Consider the following 17,961-nt stretch of genomic DNA (forward strand, 5'->3'; position numbering starts at 1 on the left):
GGCACTTGATAAGGTGTCACATAAGAGGTTGTTATACAAGATTAGGGCTCATGGGATTGGCGGTATTATATTAGTGTGGATTGAGGATTGGTTTAGCCAGAAAACAGAGAGTAGAAATAAACAGGTAATTTTTGGGCTGGCACGTTGTAACTAGTGGGGTGCCGCACTGTTTGGAGCTTGGGCCTCAGTTGTTTACAATATATATCAATGACTTAGATGAGGGGATTGAGTGTAATGTATCCAAGTTTGCTGACAATACAAAGTTAGGTAGGAAAGTAAGTTGTGGGGAGATTGCAAAGAGCCTGCAAAGGGACACAGACAAGTTAACTGAGTGGGCGAGAAGGTGGCAGATGGAGTATAATGTGGGGAAAAGTGAAATTATCCACTTTGGTAGGAAGAATAAAAAAGCAGAATATTTTTTAAAAGGTGAGTGACTAAGAAATGTTGGTAGTAGGAGGATTTGAGTGTTCTTGTACATGAATCACAGAAAATTAACATGCAGGTACAGCAAGCAATTAGGAAGACAAATGGTAAGTTAGCCTTTATTGCAGGGGTGTAAGAGTAAGGAGGTCCTGCTGCAATTATATAGGGCTCTGGTGAGACCACACCTGGTGTACTGTGTACAGTTTTGGTCCCCTTACCTAAGGAAGGATATATTTGTGTTAGAGGCAGTGCAACAAAGGTTCACTAGATTGATTCCTTGGTTGAGAGGGTTGTCCTTTGAGGAGAGGCTGAGTAGAATGGACCTATATTCTCTAGATTTTAGAAGAATGAGAGGTGATCTCACTGAAAAGTGTAACATTTTTAGAGGGCTTGGCAGGGTAGATGCTGAGACGCTGTTTCCTCTGGCTGGAGAGTCTAGAACTAAAGATCATAGTCTCAAGATAAGGGGTTGGCCATTTAAGACCGAGATGAGGAAAAATTTCTTCACTCAGAGGTTGTGAATCTTTGGAATTCTCTACCCCAGAGGGCTGTAGATGCTCAGTCACTGAATATATTCAAGACTGAGATCGATGGATATTTGGACAATAAGGAAATCAAGGCATATGGGGATAGGGCAGGAAAGTGGAGTTGAGGTTGAAGATCAGCCATGATCTTATTGAATGGGGGAGCAGGCTCGAGGGGCCGCATGGCCTACTCCTGTTCCTATTTCTTATGTTCTTATATTTTCCCCACCTTAGTTCAAGGACACTGGGGCCAATTGTTGTCCCTCCTACTGCCAATCCCGTCTGAGATCAGCTAAGTCAGTACAGACCAGAGATTAAACCGTAGGCCTTTCTTCTCTGAATGGCTCAGTACCACACTGGACCTGACCAACGGTGCCATTAGGGGAAGGATTGGATACTCATTCGAAACAACTTCACCGCTCACCAATCACGCACACATGTTCATGCACATGCAAGCTCACGCACATACACACAGCCTGTACATGACATGCACACATCCAGATGCACATGTACACACACACATGCATACACACACATGCTCATCCAGCCAGACAGCCACATGTACACAGCCTCACACACACCCAGGCATCCACACACATCCACACCTGGACTCACACCTGGACCCACACAAACGCACACTCATAGACACCCAAACCTCCACACCCATACACACCCACATGTTTGTACATGCACACCCACATCCATATATACCCTTACACACCCACTCCACCACACCCATATACATATCCACAAACACACAACCATACAAACATACACCCATATATAACCACACCCACTCCCTAGCATTCATATACACACACTCATACACAAAGATACGCACACAGCTATGCACACACACTCCCACACACATACACCCGCAGCCAACAGCCATCCCATTCACAAAAACACATATGTACAGCCATACACACAGCCACTAGCCAGAGATGCTCACACATATGTCCATACACACCTGACATCTAGGGGGGAATTTTAACCACCCGAGGACAGGCGGGAGAGGGGTGAGGGAGGGGGGAGTTAATTATAAAAATTCTGAAACCCAACCCCAACCCGCCGCGAACACGACTACCTCTGGTTTAACTGGAGCGGGTTGTGGGGCACACCAGCAACCTACTCTCGAGAGGCGGGTCAGTATTCTAAATATGCTAATGAGGCTGTGTGCCTCAGATGTTAGCAGCCAGGGCTCGGGAAACTTGGCAGCTAAAGGGAGGCGAGAACGGCTGGATCCAGCAGGTAAGTGCCTTCTCAGCACTGCTTGTGGGCCAGGAGGAGCAGGAGTGCTTCTCCCCAGCTCCCCAAGCTAACCTGCTGTGATCAACCTCCCTCCCTGCGATCCAGCAAAATCCCCCCATGATCCGATGCCCACCCCCAACAAATCTCCAGGCCGACCCACGATCCAATGCCTCGTCGTGATCTCCCCCCACACCGTGTTCTCACACCCCCGTGATCTCCCACCCCCCAGCGATCTCGCCTCTCCAATCCGTCTAGCATAGGCCTTCCCGCCCGACAGCCAGCCGGCCTTTCAATCTGACTGGCTGCTAGCCGGGAAATGGAGAAAAAAAATTCAAATAAGGACTTGCCCTTAGATTTGGCAGGACCACCACGTTCCCCGTAATTCCGGGTTTCCCGGCCGTTACAAGTCCCGCCCACTCCCTCCCGTAAATATCTAGGAACATAGGAACAAAGGAACAGGAGTAGGCCATTCAGCCCCTAGTGCCTGCTCCGCCATTTGATAAGATCATGGCTGATCTGTGATCTAACTCCATATACCTGCCTTTGGCCCATATCCCTTAAGACCTTTGGTTGCCAAAAAGCTATCTATCTCAGATTTAAATTTAGCAATTGAGCTAGTATCAATTGCCATTTGCAGAAGAGAGTTCCAAACTTCTACCACCCTTTGTGTGTAGAAATGTTTTCTAATCTCGCTCCTGAAAGGTCTGGCTCTAATTTTTAGACTGTGCCGCCGACTCCTAAAATCCCCAACCAACGGAAATAGTTTCTCTCTATCCACCCTATCTGTTCCCCTATCTGGACCCTAGACAAACACACACACACAATAATACCCAAATACACCTGTAAACATTTACAAGTACCCACACACCCACATTTATAAGCACACACTCATACACCCAAACTAATATGACCACTCCCAAACACGTCTCTACACACACATGTCAGTTTGGCTCAGGTGGTGGCACTCTTGCTCCTGAGTCAGAAAGTTGCGTGTTCAAGCCCCATTACAGGACTGAGAGAGTGCTTCATTGTCGGAGATGCGATCTTTCAGCTGAGATGTTATCTGCCTGTTCAGGTGGATGTAAAAGATCCTATAGCACCATTCGACGAAGAGCAGTGAGCTCTCCTGGTGTCCTGACCAACAGTCATCCCTCAGCCAACATTATCAATGCAGACCAACTGGTCGTTCATCTAGTTTGTTGTTTATGGGACCTAGTTGTGCACAAATTGGCTTTTGCGTTTGCCTACAATACTTCAAAAGTACTCACTGACTGTGAACTTTCTGAGGATGTGAAACATTCTTTAGAAAGGTGAGCGAGAGAGAAACTAAGAAATTATAGACCTGTTAGTCTAAATTGTGGGCAAGTTATTGGAATCTATAATTAAGGATAGAGTGACTGAGCACCTAGAAAAAATTGAGCTGATTAGAAAGAGCCAAAATGGATTTGTAAAGGGTAAGTCATGTCAAATGAACCTAATTGAATTTTTTGAGGAAGTAACTAAAAGTAGTAAACAGGGGAATGTCTATGGATATAATTTATGTGGACTTGCAGAAGGCATTTGATAAGGTTCCATGTAAGAAACCATTAGTTAAAGTTAAAGCTCATGGAATTGAAAACAAATTATTGACCTGGTTAGGAGATTGGTTAGGCGGTAGAAGACAGAGAGTAAGGATAATGGGTATGTACTTGAATTGGAAGGAAGCGACTAGTGGTGTCCCACAAGGATTTGTACTGGGGCTTCAACTTTTCACTGTATTTATTAATGACTTAGATAACACAATAGAGAGCCAAATATCCAAGTTTGTCGATGACACGAAGATTGATGGCATAGTAAGTAGTGTAGCCAGGAGCATAAAATTACAAAGAGACATTGATCAATTAAGTGAGTGGGCAAAACTGTGGCAGATGGATTTCAAAGCAGGTAAGTGTGAGGTCATCCATTTTGGACCAAAAAAGGATTTTAAAATGTTGAAAAGCTAGGAACAGTGGAGGTCTAAAGAGATTTAGGGATCCATGTATAATGATCACTAAAATGTAGTAGTCAGGTACAAAAAATAATCAAAAAGGTTAACGGAATTTTAGCCTTTATAACTGGAGGGCTAGAATATAAAGGCGGGGGGGGGAAGTTTTGCAACAGCTATAAAAAAGACCCTGGTTAGACCACATCTGGAGTATTGTGTTCAGTTCTGGGCACCGCACCTTAGAAAGGATATATTGGCCTTGGAAGGAGTGCAGCGCAGATTCACCAGAATGTTACCAGGGCTCCAAGAGTTAGATTAGTGAGGAGAGATTACATAAACTAGGCTTGTATTCCCTGGAATATAGTAGGTTACGGAGTGATTTGATTGAGGTTTTTAGGATTTTGAATGGAATTGATAGGATAGGTAGAGAGAAACTTTTACCGCTGTTGGGGGAGTCTAGGACAAGGGAACATAACCTTAAAATCATTTAGGAGAGAAGTTAGGAAATACTTTTTCACGCAAAGGGTGGTAGAAGTGTGGAACTCTCTCCTACAGCATCTCTCCTAGACGCTAGCTCAATTAATAATTTTAAATCTGAGATCGATGGATTTTTGCTAGCCAAGGGTATTAAGGGATATGGAGCCAAAGCAGGTGGATGGAGTTCGGATACAGATCAGCCATGATTTCACTGAATGGCGGAACAGGCTCGAGGGTCTGAATGGCCTATTCCTGTTCCTATAGACACTAGTATCTGGAACTACACTCAGTTGACTTCTGGCCTTTATTACTGCAAAACAAAGCTTAAATAAAGCTATGAGATAGATGGTAACACAAAGGCTTGTTACCTGATAAAATGAATGGAAATTCCTCTCTCCCCCTTGTTGAACGAGCACTCGAGACTGTGGAGGGACAGAAAAAATATTTCAAAACTCAAGAACAGAGACCATGAAAGTTAGCAACAAACCCCACCACCCCCACCCCCCCAGAAAATGTTGGAAGTACCAGCAGGTCCAATAGCATCAGACAGAATAAAAGACATGGTCACATTTCAGGGTGAGTCCCTCTGTTAGCACAGTCTCCTCATCTGATGAAGCGCGTCCATCTGAAACTTTAAGCTGCCTTTTGCAGCATTTTCTTTATTTCTAACCATCAAGAGCTGTTCTGACCCTGAATTTAGAAATAAAGCAAAGGTAAAGAATAATCGGAACAAGTAAGAACTGCACAGGAAAACCGCACAGATTTATACATCATCTGGGGGAGAGGGAAAGAGACAGAGAGACAAGGAGACAGGGAAAGAGAGAAAAATAAAAAGAGAGAGAGGCAGAGGAAAACAGAGACATTGAATGACCGAGACAGAAAGTGATAAACAAAGTGATAAAATGAGAGAAATATAGAGAGAGAAACAGGAATAGAGAAAAACACGCAGAAACGGAGAGACAAAGGGAGAGAGTGAGTGAGAAGCAGAGAGTGATAAAGTGAGAGATATATAGAGCTAGACAGAGAAAAAGAAATAGAGAGACATACACAGAAATAGAGAAAGAAAAAGAAAAAGAGACAGAGCGAGAAAGAGACAGACACAGATATATTTCTGGCGCTTTCCGCCGCTGCCAGAGTACACCGGAAGGGCAAATTCAGGGCCTGTGACTTTAAGAAAGCAAAAGGCATTTTCTTACCTTCTCGAGCAAATAGTTGTTGATGTGTCCGCCAGTGGGGTCCCCTTTGAAGTCGAAGTTGATGTCCATGTATTTCCCAAAGCGGCTGGAGTTGTCGTTACGGTTCGTCTTCGCATTCCCAAAAGCCTCAAGGACGCAGTTTGATTTCAGCAAAGTATTTTTCACACTTGGGGGAAAAAATATATAAAGCGCACGGTCAGAATGAAATGTCCTGCTTTGAGGCTGCAGGTAGCACAGTGGAAATATCAACCTCTGGAGCTGAGGGTGAAGCTCCAAATATTCATTCACCTTTAAGAGAATTTTCTCCGCAGATATTCAGTTCATTAAGTCTCTGCCTAGAAATCAGTTTAAGTCGCGGAATCCTTGGGGTAAATATTCACCCTCACGCCTGGGCAAAAATGTTATGGAACGTATCTCCTGCCCGTTGTAGAATCCTGCGTGATTTTCATCTCATTGATTTTGTCCTATAGCGCCATTAACATTGTAAAACATCCCAAGGCAGTTCACAGGAGCGTAATCAGACAAAAATTGACACAGAGCCAAAGAAGGAGCCATTAGAACAGGTGACCAAAAGCTTAGTCAAAGAGTTAAAATTTAAGGAGGGTTTTAAAGGAGGAGAGAGAGGTGGAGAAGTTTAGGGAGGGAATTCCATAGATTATGGCCTAAGCGGCTGAAAGCACGGCCACTAATGGTGGGGTGAAGGAAATGGGGGATGCACAAGAGGCCAGAATTGGAGGAACACTGTGTTCTCAGAGGGTTGTAGTCAGTCAAAGAGTTGAGAAGTGTCCAAGTATAATTCAGTCACAGCTTCATATTTTTTAAAAATTCACTCTCAGGATGTGACCGTCGCTGGCAATGCTGACATTTATTGCCCATCCCTAGTTGCCCTGAGAAGGTGGTGGTGAGCCTTCTTCTTGATCAGCCCTTGGACAGCAGTGGGAATCATTTCCCAATTATTTATCAGCAGGGTTTGTGTTTTGAGCCAATGCACAAAGGTCATTTGTCAGAGGTCCCATTGTAGGTTTTACAGCTCACATCGTCCCTCTCTCTTCTCCAACATGCCCCTAGTACTGTTTAAACACTACGTCATCCCATTCACCCATCATCCCTGTGCTCACTGGCTCACATTGGCTCATAGTCAACCAATGTCACGATTTTAAAATTCTCATCCTCATGTTAAAATCCCTCCATGGCCTCGTCCCTCCCTATATCTGCAACCTCCTCCAGCCCTACCCTCCAAGAACTCTGTGTTTCTCCAACTCTGGCCTCTTGTGCATCCCCCACTCCCCTCTCCCCACAATTGGAGGCCATACCTTCAACTGTCTAGGCTCTGGAACTCCCTCCCTAAACCTCCCTGCCTCTCCACCTCTCTCTCCTCCTTTAAGACGCTCCTTAAAGCCTACCTCTTTGACCAAGCTTTTGGCTGCCTGTCCTTCTTTGGCTCGGTGTCAAATTTTGTCCACTGTGAAGTGCCTTGGGACATTTTACGGCGTTAAAGGTGTTATATTATTGCAGTTTGTTGTTGTACCAGATCCAGGCCTAGTTTTAGATAAGCTCGATATAACATGCAACAAGACGCGGGTGACTAACTCTTACCTCTCGACCTCCACCCTCTGGCTGGGGTTGGTGATGGCTGCAATGTACTGCATTATATATTTACTCGCCTCTGTCTTGCCGGCACCACTCTCACCTGAAAATAGGAACGAGGAGACATCCTGCTTTAATCCAGTATCTGCGACACAGCCTGTCACATTTTTTATATAGACGCAAGCAAGAAATGAACAAGATGGTAACAAGGTGTCAGGAAGTTGCACTATAAAGGTCATAGAATCACAGAAAGGTTACAGCACGGAAGAAGGCTATTCGGCCCATCGAGTTCGTGCAGAGTCTATGCAACAGCAATCCAGCTAGTCCCACTCCCCCGCACTATCCCCATGGCCCTGCAATTCTTTTCCCTTCAAGTACTTATCCAGTTCCCTTTTGAAGGCCATGATTGAATCTGCCTCTACCACCCAATCGGGCAGCGCATTCCAGAACCTAACCACTCGCAGTGTAAAAAAGTTTCTCCTCATGTCACCTTTGGTTCTTTTGCCATTCACCTTAAATCTATCTCCTCTGGTTCTTAGAATCATAGAAAATTTATGGCACAGAAGGAGGCCATTCGGCTCATCGTGTCCACACCGGCTGAGAAACTAGCCACCCAGCCTAATGCCATTTTCCCGCATTTGGTCCGTAGCCCTGCAGGTCACGGCTCTTCAGGTGCACATCCAGGTATTTTTAAATGAGTTGAGGGTTTCTGCCTCTACCACCCTCTCAGGCAGTGAGTTCCAGACCCCCACCACCCTCTGGGTGAAAAGATTTTTTCCTAATTTCCGCTCTAATCCTTCTACCAATCACTTTAAATCTATGCCCCCTGGTTATTGACCCCTCCGCTAAGGGAAATAGGTCCTTCCTATCCACTCTATCTAGGCCCCTCATAATTTTGTACACCCCTCAACCTCCTCTGTTCCAAGGAAAACAACCTCAGCCTATCCAATCTGTCATCATACCTAAAATTCTCTAGTCCTGGCAACATCCTCGTAAATCTCCCCTGCACTCTTTCTAGTGCAATTACATCCTTCCTGTAATGTGGTGACTAGAACTGTGCGCAGTACTCAAGCTGTGGCCTAACCAGTGTTTTATACAGTTCCAGCATAATATCCCTGCTTTTATATTCTATGCCTCGGCTAATAAAGGAAAGCATTTCATATACCTTCTTAACCACCTTATCGACCTGACCTGTTACCTTCAGGGATCTGTGGATATGCACTCCAAGGTCCCTCACTTCCTCTACACCTCTCTGTATCCTATCTCGGGTACGGTAGCATAGTGGTTATGTTACTGGGCTAAATAATCCAGAGGCCTAGACTAAAATCCAGAGTCATAAGTTCAAATCCCGCCACGGCAGCTGGCAAATTTAAAAATTCAATTAATTAATTAAATTCAATTAATTAAATAAAAATCTGGAATTAAAATACTAGTATCAGTAATCATGACCATGAAACTGTCATGATTGTCGTAAAAACCCATCTGGTTCACTAATGTCCTTCAGGGAAGGAAGCCTGCTGCCCTTACCCGGTCTGGCCTATATGTGACTCCAGACCCACAGCAATGTGGTTGATTCTTAATTGCTCTCTGAAATGGCCGAGCAAGCCACTCAGTTGTCAAATCTCGCTACGAAAAGTCATAATAACAATAAAACCAGACGGACCACGAGGCACCGGACACGACAACGGCAAAACACCAAGCCCAGTCGACCCTGCAAGGTCCTCCTTATTAACATCTGGGGATTTGTGCCAAAATTGGGAGAGCTGTCCCACAGACCAGTCAAGCAACAGCCCGACATAGCCATACTCACAGAATCATATCTTTCAGCCAACGTCCCAGACTCTTCCATCACCATCCCTGGGTATGTCCTGTCCCACCGACAGGACAGACCCACCAGAGGTGGCGGTACAGTGATATACAGTCAGGAGGGAGTGGCCCTGGGAGTCCTCAGACATTGACTCTGGACCCCATGAAATCTCATGGCATCAGGTCAAACATGGGCAAGGAAACCTCCTGCTGATTACCACCTACCGTCCTCCCTCAGCTGATGAATCAGTCCTCCTCCATGTTGAACACCACTTGGAGGAAGCACTGAGGGTAGCAAGGGCACAAAATGTACTCTGGGTGGGGGACTTCAATGTCCATCACCAAGAGTGGCTCGGTAGCACCACTGCTGGCCGAGTCCTGAAGGACATAGCTGCCAGACTGGGCCTGCGGCAGGTGGTGAGCGAACCAACACGAGGGAAAAACTTACTTGACCTCGTCCTCACCAATCTACCTGTCGCAAATGCATCTGTCCATGACAGTATTGGTAGGAATGACCACCGCACAGTCCTCGTGGAGATGAAGTCCCGTCTTCGCACTGAGGACACCATCCAACGTGTTGTGTGGCACTACCACCGTGCTAAATGGGATAGATTCAGAACAGATCTAGCAGCTCAAAACTGGGCATCCATGAGGCCCTGTGGGCCATCAGCAGCAGCAGAATTGTATTCCAGCACAATCTGTAACCTCATGGCCTGGCATATTCCTCACTCTACCATTACCAACAAGCCAGGGGATCAGCCCTGGTTCAATGAGGAGTGTAGAAGAGCATGCCAGGAGCAGCACCAGGCGTACCTAAAAATGAGGTGCCAACCTGGTGAAGCTACAACTCAGGACGACATGCATGCTAAACAGCGGAAGCAACATGCTATAGACAGAGCTAAGCGATTCCACAACCAACGGATCAGATCAATAGCTCTGCAGTCCTGCCACATCCAGTCGTGAATGGTGGTGGACAATTAAACAACTAACGGGAGGAGGAGGCTCTGCAAACATCCCCATTCTCAATGATGGCGGAGTCCAGCACGTGAGTGCAAAAGACAAGGCTGAAGCGTTTGCAACCATCTTCAGCCAGAAGTGCCGAGTGGATGATCCATCTCAGCTTCCTCCCGATATCCCCACCATCACGGAAGCCAGTCTTCGGCCAATTCGATTCACTCCACGTGATATCAAGAAACGGCTGAGTGCACTGGATACAGCAAAAGCTATGGGCCCCGACAACATCCCAGCTGTAGTGCTGAAGACTTGTCCTCCAGAACTAGCTGCGCCTCTAGCCAAGCTGTTCCAGTACAGCTACATCACTGGCATCTACCCGACAATGTGGAAAATTGCCCAGGTATGTCCTGTCCACAAAAAGCAGGACAAATCCAATCCGGCCAATTACCGCCCCATCAGTCTACTCTCAATCATCAGCAAAGTGATGGAAGGTGTCGTCGACAGTGCTATCAAGCGGCACTTACTCACCAATAACCTGCTCACCGATGCTCAGTTTGGGTTCCGCTAGGACCACTCGGCTCCAGACCTCATTACAGCCTTGGTCCAAACATGGACAAAAGAGCTGAATTCCAGAGGTGAGGTGAGAGTGACTGCCCTTGACATCAAGGCAGCATTTGACCGAGTGTGGCACCAAGGAGCCCTCGTAAAATTGAAGTCAATGGGAATCAGGGGGAAAACTCTCCAGTGGCTGAAGTCATACCGAGCACAAAGGAAGTTGGTAGTGGTTGTTGGAGGCCAATCATCTCAGCCCCAGGGCATTGCTGCAGGAGTTCCTCAGGGCAGTGTCCTCGGCCCAACCATCTTCAGCTGCTTCATCAATGACCTTCCCTCCATCATAAGGTCAGAAATGGGGATGTTCGCTGATGACTGCACAGTGTTCAGTTCCATTCGCAACCCCTTAGATAATGAAGCAGTCCGAGCCTGCATGCAGCAAGACCTGGACAACATCCAGGCTTGGGCTCATAAGTGGCAAGTAACATTCGCGCCAGATAAGTGCCAGGCAATGACCATCTCCAACAAGAGAGAGTCTAACCACCTCCCCTTGACATTCAACGGCATTACCATCGTCAAATCCCCCACCATCAACATCCTGGGGGTCACCATTGACCAGAAACTTAACTGGACCAGCCATATAAATACTGTGGCTACGAGAGCAGGTCAGAGGCTGGGTATTCTGCGGTGAGTGACTCACCTCCTGACTCCCCAAAGCCTTTCCACCATCTACAAGGCACAAGTCAGGAGTGTGATGGAATACTCTCCACTTGCCTGGATGAGTGCAGCTCCAACAACACTCAAGAAGCTCGACACCATCCAAGATAAAGCAGCCCGCTTGATTGGCACCCCATCCACCACCCTAAACATTCACTCCCTTCACCACCGGCGCACTGTGGCTTCAGTGTGCACCATCCACAGGATGCACTGCAGCAACTCGCCAAGGCTTCTTCGACAGCACCTCCCAAACCCGCGACCTCTACCACCGAGAAGGACAAGAGCAGCAGGCGCATGGGAACAACACCACCTGCACGTTCCCCTCCAGGTCACACACCATCCTGACTTGGAAATATATCGCCGTTCCTTCATTGTCGCTGGGTCAAAATCCTGGAACTCCCTTCCTCACAGCACTGTGGGAGAACCATCACCACACGGACTGCAGCGGTTCAAGAAGGCGGCTCACCACCACCTTCTCGAGGGCAATTCGTGATGGGCAATAAATGCCGGCCTTGCCAGTGACGCCCACATCCCGTGAACGAATAAAAAAATTTTTAAAAAATCCTCCCATTTATTGTGTATTCCCTTGCCTTGTTTGCTCTCCCCAAATGCATTACCTCACACTTCTCCGTATTGAACTCCATTTGCCACTTTTCTGCCCATCTGACCAGTCCATTGATGTCTTCCTGCAGTCTACAGCTTTCCTCCTCACTATCAACCACACGGCCTATCTTTGTGTCATCCACAAATTTCTTAATCATGCCCCCTACTTTTAAGTCCAAATCGTTAATGTATGCCACAAAAAGCAAAGGACCTAGTACCGAGCCCTACAGCACCCCACTGGAAACAACCTTCCAGTCTCAAAAGCAACTGTCGACCATTACCCTTTGCTTCCTGCCACTGAGCCAATTTTGGATCCAATTTGTCACATTCCCTTGGATCCCATGAGCCTTTCCTTTTTTGACCAATCTGCCATGTGGGACCTTGTCAAAAGCCTTGCTAAAATCCATTTAGACTACATCAATTGCGTTACCCTCATCGATCCTCCTTGACACCTCCTCGAAAAATTCAATCAAGTTAGTCAGACATGACCTCCCCTTATCAAATCCGTGCTGACCCTTCTGCCAATGGGAACAGTTTCTCTCTATCTATTCTGTCTTTTAATACCTCTATCAAATCTCCTCTAAACCTGCTCTATTCCAGGAAGAACAACCCCAGCTTCTCCAGTCTATCCACGTAACTGAAGTCCCTCATCCCTGGAATCATTCTAGTAAATCTCTTCTGCACCCTCTCTAAGGCTTTCACATCTTTCCTCAAGTGCAGTGCCCAGAACTGGACACAATACTCAAGCTGTGGCCGAACCAGTGTTTTATGAAGGTTCATTATGATTTCCTTGCTTTTGTACTCTATGCCAATATTTATAAAGCCCAGGATCCCGTATACCTTTTTAACCGCTTTCTCAACCTGCCCTGCCATCTTCAACGATTTGTCTACATATACCCCCAGATCTCTGTTCCTGTACCTCTTTTAGAATTGTGCCCTCTAGTTTATATTGCCTATCATTATTCCTACCGAAATATATCATCTTGCATTAAATTTCATCTGCCATGTGTCCGCCCATGCCACCAGCCTGTCTATATCCTCTTGAAGTCTATCACTATCCTCCTCACTGTTCACTACCCTTCCAAATTTTGTGCCATCAGAACATTTGGAAATTGTGCCCTGTACACCCAAGTCATTAATATATATCAAGAAAACCAGTGGTCCTAGTACCGACCCCTGGGGAACACCACTGTTTACCTCTCTCCTGTCCGAAAAACAACCGGTCACCACTACTCTCTGTTTCCTGTTACTTAGCCAATTCTGTATCCATGCTGCTACTGCCCCTTTTATTCCACGATCTTGATGACAAGCCTATTATGCGGCACTATATCAAATGACTTTTGAAAATCTACATATACCACATCGACTGCATTGCCCTCATCTACCCCCTCTGTTACCTCATCAAAAAACTCTATCAAGTTGTTAAACATGATTTGCCTTTAACAAATCCGTGCTGGCTTTCCCTAATCAATCCGCACCTGTCCAGGTGACTGCTAATTCTGTCCCGGATTATCATTTCTAAAAGTTTCCCCACTACCGAGGTTAAATTGACTGGCCTATAGTTGCTTGGTTTATCCTTACACACTTTTTTTGAACAAGGGTGTAACATTTGCAATTCTCCAGTCCTCTGGCACCACCCCCGTATCTAAGGATGGTTAGAAGATTATGGCCAGTACCTCCGCAATTTCCACCCTTGCTTCCCTCGGCAACCGAGGGAGCATCCCATCCGGACTGGGTGACTTATCTACTTTAAGTACAGCCAGCCTTTCTAGTACCTTCTCTTTATCAATTTTTAGCCCATCCAGTATCTCAGCTACATCTTCCTTTACTGAGACTCTGGCAGCTTCTTCTTCCCTGGTTAAGACAGATGCCTAATCGGCCCCATCCCTCCGCTTATTACCTGTTTACTGTTTACATGCCTATAGAAGAATTTTGGATTCCCTTTTATGTTGGCCGCCAGTCTATTCTCATACTCTCTCTTTGCCCTTCTTATTTCCTTTTTCACTTCCCCTCTGAACTTTCTATATTCAGCCTGGTTCTCATTTGTGTTATCAACCTGACATCTGTCGTACAGCACTTTTTTCTGCTTCATCTTACTCTTTATCTCTTTTGTCATCCATGGAGCTCTGGCTTTAGTTGCCCTACTTTTCTCCCTCCTGGGAATGTAACTAGACTGTACCCGAACCATCTCCTCTTTAAAGGCCACCCATTGTTCAATTACAATTCTACGAACATGCAAACATACAAATTAAGAGCAGGAGGAGGCCATTCAGCCCCTCAAGCCTGCTCTGCCATTTGATAAGATCATGGCTGATCTGATTGCGACCTCAACCCTACTTTCCCGTCTACCTACTATAACCTTTGACTCCCTTGTTAATCAGGAGTTTATCTAACTCAACCTTAAAAATATTCAATGACCCTGCCTCCACCACTCTCTGGGGAAAGGAGTTCCACAGACTCATGGCCCTCTGAGAGAAAACATTTCTCCTCATCTCCGTCTTAAATGGGAGATCCCTTATTTTTAAACTGTGGCCCCTAGTTCTAGTCTCTCCCACAAGGAGAAAAATCCTCTCAGATGTACCCCTTCTAGTCCCCTCAGGATCTTATATGTTTCAATAAGATCACCTCTCATTCCTCTAAACTCCATTGTATAAGGCCCAACTTGTCCAACCTTTCCTCATAAGATAACCCCTCATCCCAGGAATCAGTCGAGTTAACCTTCTCTGAACCACCTCCAAAGCAATTATGTCCTTTCTTAAAAAAGGAGACCAAAACTGCACACAGTATTCTAGATGTGGTCTCACCAATACCCTGTACAACTGTAGCAAAACATCTTTTATATTCCATTCCCCTTGCAATAAATGACAACATTCCATTTGCCTTCCTAATCACTTGCTGTACCTGCATACTAACTTTTTGTGATTCATGTACCAGGACACCCAGATCCCTCTTTACCTCAGAGTTCTGAATCTCTCTCCATTTAAATATATTACTGCTTTTTTATTCCTCCTGGCAAAGTGGACAAGTTCACATTTTCCCACATTATACTCCATCTGCCAAATTTTGGCCACTCACTTAACCTTTCTATATCCCTTTACAGACTCCTTATGTCCTCTTCACAACTTACTTTCCTACCTATCTTTATGTCAGCAGCAAAATTAGCAACCATACATTTGGTCCCTTCATCCAAGTCATTGATATAGATTGTAAATAGTTGGGGCCCAAGCACTGATCCCTGCGGCACTCCGCTTGTTAAATCATGCCAACCTGAAAATGACCCATTTATGCCTACTCTCTGTTTCCTGTTAGCTAACCAATCCTTTATCCATGCTAATATGTTACCCCGTACACCATGGGCTCTTATTTTATGTATTAGCCTTTGATGTGGCACCATGTCAAAAACCTTCTGGAAATCCAAGTACATCACATCCACAGGATCCCCTTTATCCACGTTGCTTGTTACTTCCTCAAAGAACTCTAATAAATTAGTCAAACACAATTTCCCTTTCACAAAGCCGTGTTGACGCTGCCTGATTGCATTCAGATTTTCTAAGTGCCCTGCTATAACCTCCTTAATAATAGATTCTAGCATTTTCCCTATGACAGATGTTAAGCTAACTGGCCTGTAGCTTCCTACTTTCTGAATCCCTCCATTCTTGAATAGAGGAGTTACATTCACTATGTTCCAATCTGATGGGACTCTAGGGAATTTTGGAAAATTAATACCAATGCATCTACTATCTCTGCAGCCAATTCTTTTAAGGCCCTAGGATGAAGTCCAACAGGACCTGGGGACTTGTCAGCTTTTAGTTCTAATATTTTTTTCAAAACCCTTTCCCTGGTGATTGTAAATGTTTTAAGTTCTTCCCTCCCTTTCACCTCTTGATTCACAATTATTTCTGGCATGTTATTTGTATCCTCCACAGTGAAGTCGGACGCAAAATATCTGTTCAGTTCATCCGCCATTTCCTTATTGTCCATTATTAATTCCCCAGACTCACTCTCTGGAGGACCAACGTTCACTTTACGTACTCTTTTCTATTTTTAAATACCTGTAGAAATTCTTACTATCCGTTTTTATATTTCTAGCTAGCTTTCTCTCGTACTCTCATTTCTCCCTCCTTATTATTCTTTTAGACATTCTTTGCTGTTTTTTATATTCTGTCCAATCTTCTGACCTGCCACTAATCTTCGTGGAATTGTATGCTTTTTCTTTTAACTTGATACTCTCTTTAACTTCCTTAGTTAGCCATGGATGGTACGTCCTTCCCCTAGAGTCTTTCTTTCTCACTGGAATGTATCTTTGCTGTGTGTTATGAAATATCTCATTAAATGTCCTCCACTGCATCTCTACTGACATATCCCTCAACCTAAGTTCCCAGTTCACTTTAGCCAGCTCTGCCTTCATGCCTTCATAATTGCCCTTAGTTTAAAACACTAGTCTTAGACTTACTCTTCTCACCTTCAAACTGAATGCGAAATTCAATCATATTGTGATCACTGCTACCTAGAGGCTCCTTTACAATGAGGTCATTAATTAATCCTGTCTCATTGCACATTACCAGATCTAGAATAGCCTGCTCTCTGATTGGCTCTAGAACATTCTGCTCTAAGAAACTGTCCCAAAAGCACACTATGAACTCATCTTCCAGGCTACCTTTGCCAATCAGATTCTTCCAATCTATATGTAGATTAAAATCACCCATGATTATCGCTGTTCCTTTCTCACAAGGCCCATTATTTCTTCCTGTATACCCTGTCCTACAGTGTGGTTACTGTTAGGAACATAGGAACATAGGAACAGGAGTAGGCCATTCAGCCCCTCATGCCTACTCCGCCATTTGATAAGATCATGGCTGATCTGTGATCTAACTCCATATACCTGCCTTTGGCCCATATCCCTTAATACCTTTGGTTGCCAAAAAGCTATCTATCTCAGATTTAAATTTAGCAATTGAGCTAGTATCAATTGCCATTTGCGGAAGAGAGTTCCAAACTTCTACCACCCTTTGTGTGTAGAAATGTTTTCTAATCTCACTCCTGAATGGTCTGGCTCTAATTTTTAGACTGTGCCCCCACTCCTAAAATCCCCAACCAGCGGAAATAGTTTCTCTCTATCCACCCTATCCATTCCCCTTAATATCTTATAAACTTCGATCAGATCACCCCTTAACCTTCAAAACTCTAGAGATTACAACCCCAATTTGTGTAATCTCGCCTCGTAACTTAACCCTTGAAGTCCGGGTATCATTCTAGTAAACCTACGCTGTACTCCCTCCATGGCCAATATGTCCTTCCGAAGGTGTGGTGCCCAGAACTGCTCTCAGTACTCCAGGTGCGGTCTAACCAGGGTTTTGTATAGCTGCAGCATAACTTCTGCCCCCTTGTACTCCAGTCCTCTAGATATAAATTGTTATATATACTGTTAGGGGACCTATAAACTACTCCCACAAGTGACTTCTTGCCTTTCCTATTTCTTATCTCTACCCAAACTGATTCTACATCTTGGTCTTTAGAACTAAGGTAATTTCTCTCTATTACACTCATGTCATCCTTAATTAACAGAACTGCCCCTCCATCTTTTCCTAGCTTCTTGTCCTTCAGAAATGTCAAGTACCCTTAAATATTCAGGTTCCAGCCTTTGTCCTCTTGCAGCCATGTATCTGTAATGGCTGTCAGTTCATATATATTTGAGCTGTCAATTCATCCATTTTGTAATGAATGCTATGCGCATTCAGATACAAAGTCTTTAGTGCTGTCTTTTTACTATTTTTGTAAACTCTAGCCTTATCTGCTGGCACACTCTTAAGTTTGCATGCTCTGTCCCTTCCTGCCACTCTCTGATCATCATTTCCCTTATTACTACCTTGCTGTCTTGCCTTGTCTTCTTTCTTTAATTTATCACATC

At 45.0% G+C, this 17,961-nt stretch overlaps 1 protein-coding gene across 1 annotated transcript in view; it reads right to left on the minus strand.

The window, feature by feature from the left end:
- The window catches only part of LOC137312059 (unconventional myosin-Id-like), a 154,980-nt gene that overhangs the window by 115,499 nt on the left and 21,520 nt on the right, over positions 1-17,961 (minus strand). The window contains exons 3-5 of the mRNA XM_067978832.1: positions 7,431-7,524; positions 5,835-6,000; positions 5,007-5,060 (exon numbers count right to left, since the gene is read on the minus strand). Of these exons, the coding sequence (XP_067834933.1) occupies positions 5,007-5,060; positions 5,835-6,000; positions 7,431-7,524 (314 nt within the window). The remainder of the gene's footprint in view (positions 1-5,006; positions 5,061-5,834; positions 6,001-7,430; positions 7,525-17,961) is intronic.

This window comes from Heptranchias perlo, chromosome 3 (assembly GCF_035084215.1).
Source record: "Heptranchias perlo isolate sHepPer1 chromosome 3, sHepPer1.hap1, whole genome shotgun sequence".
Lineage (NCBI taxonomy): Eukaryota > Metazoa > Chordata > Chondrichthyes > Hexanchiformes > Hexanchidae > Heptranchias > Heptranchias perlo.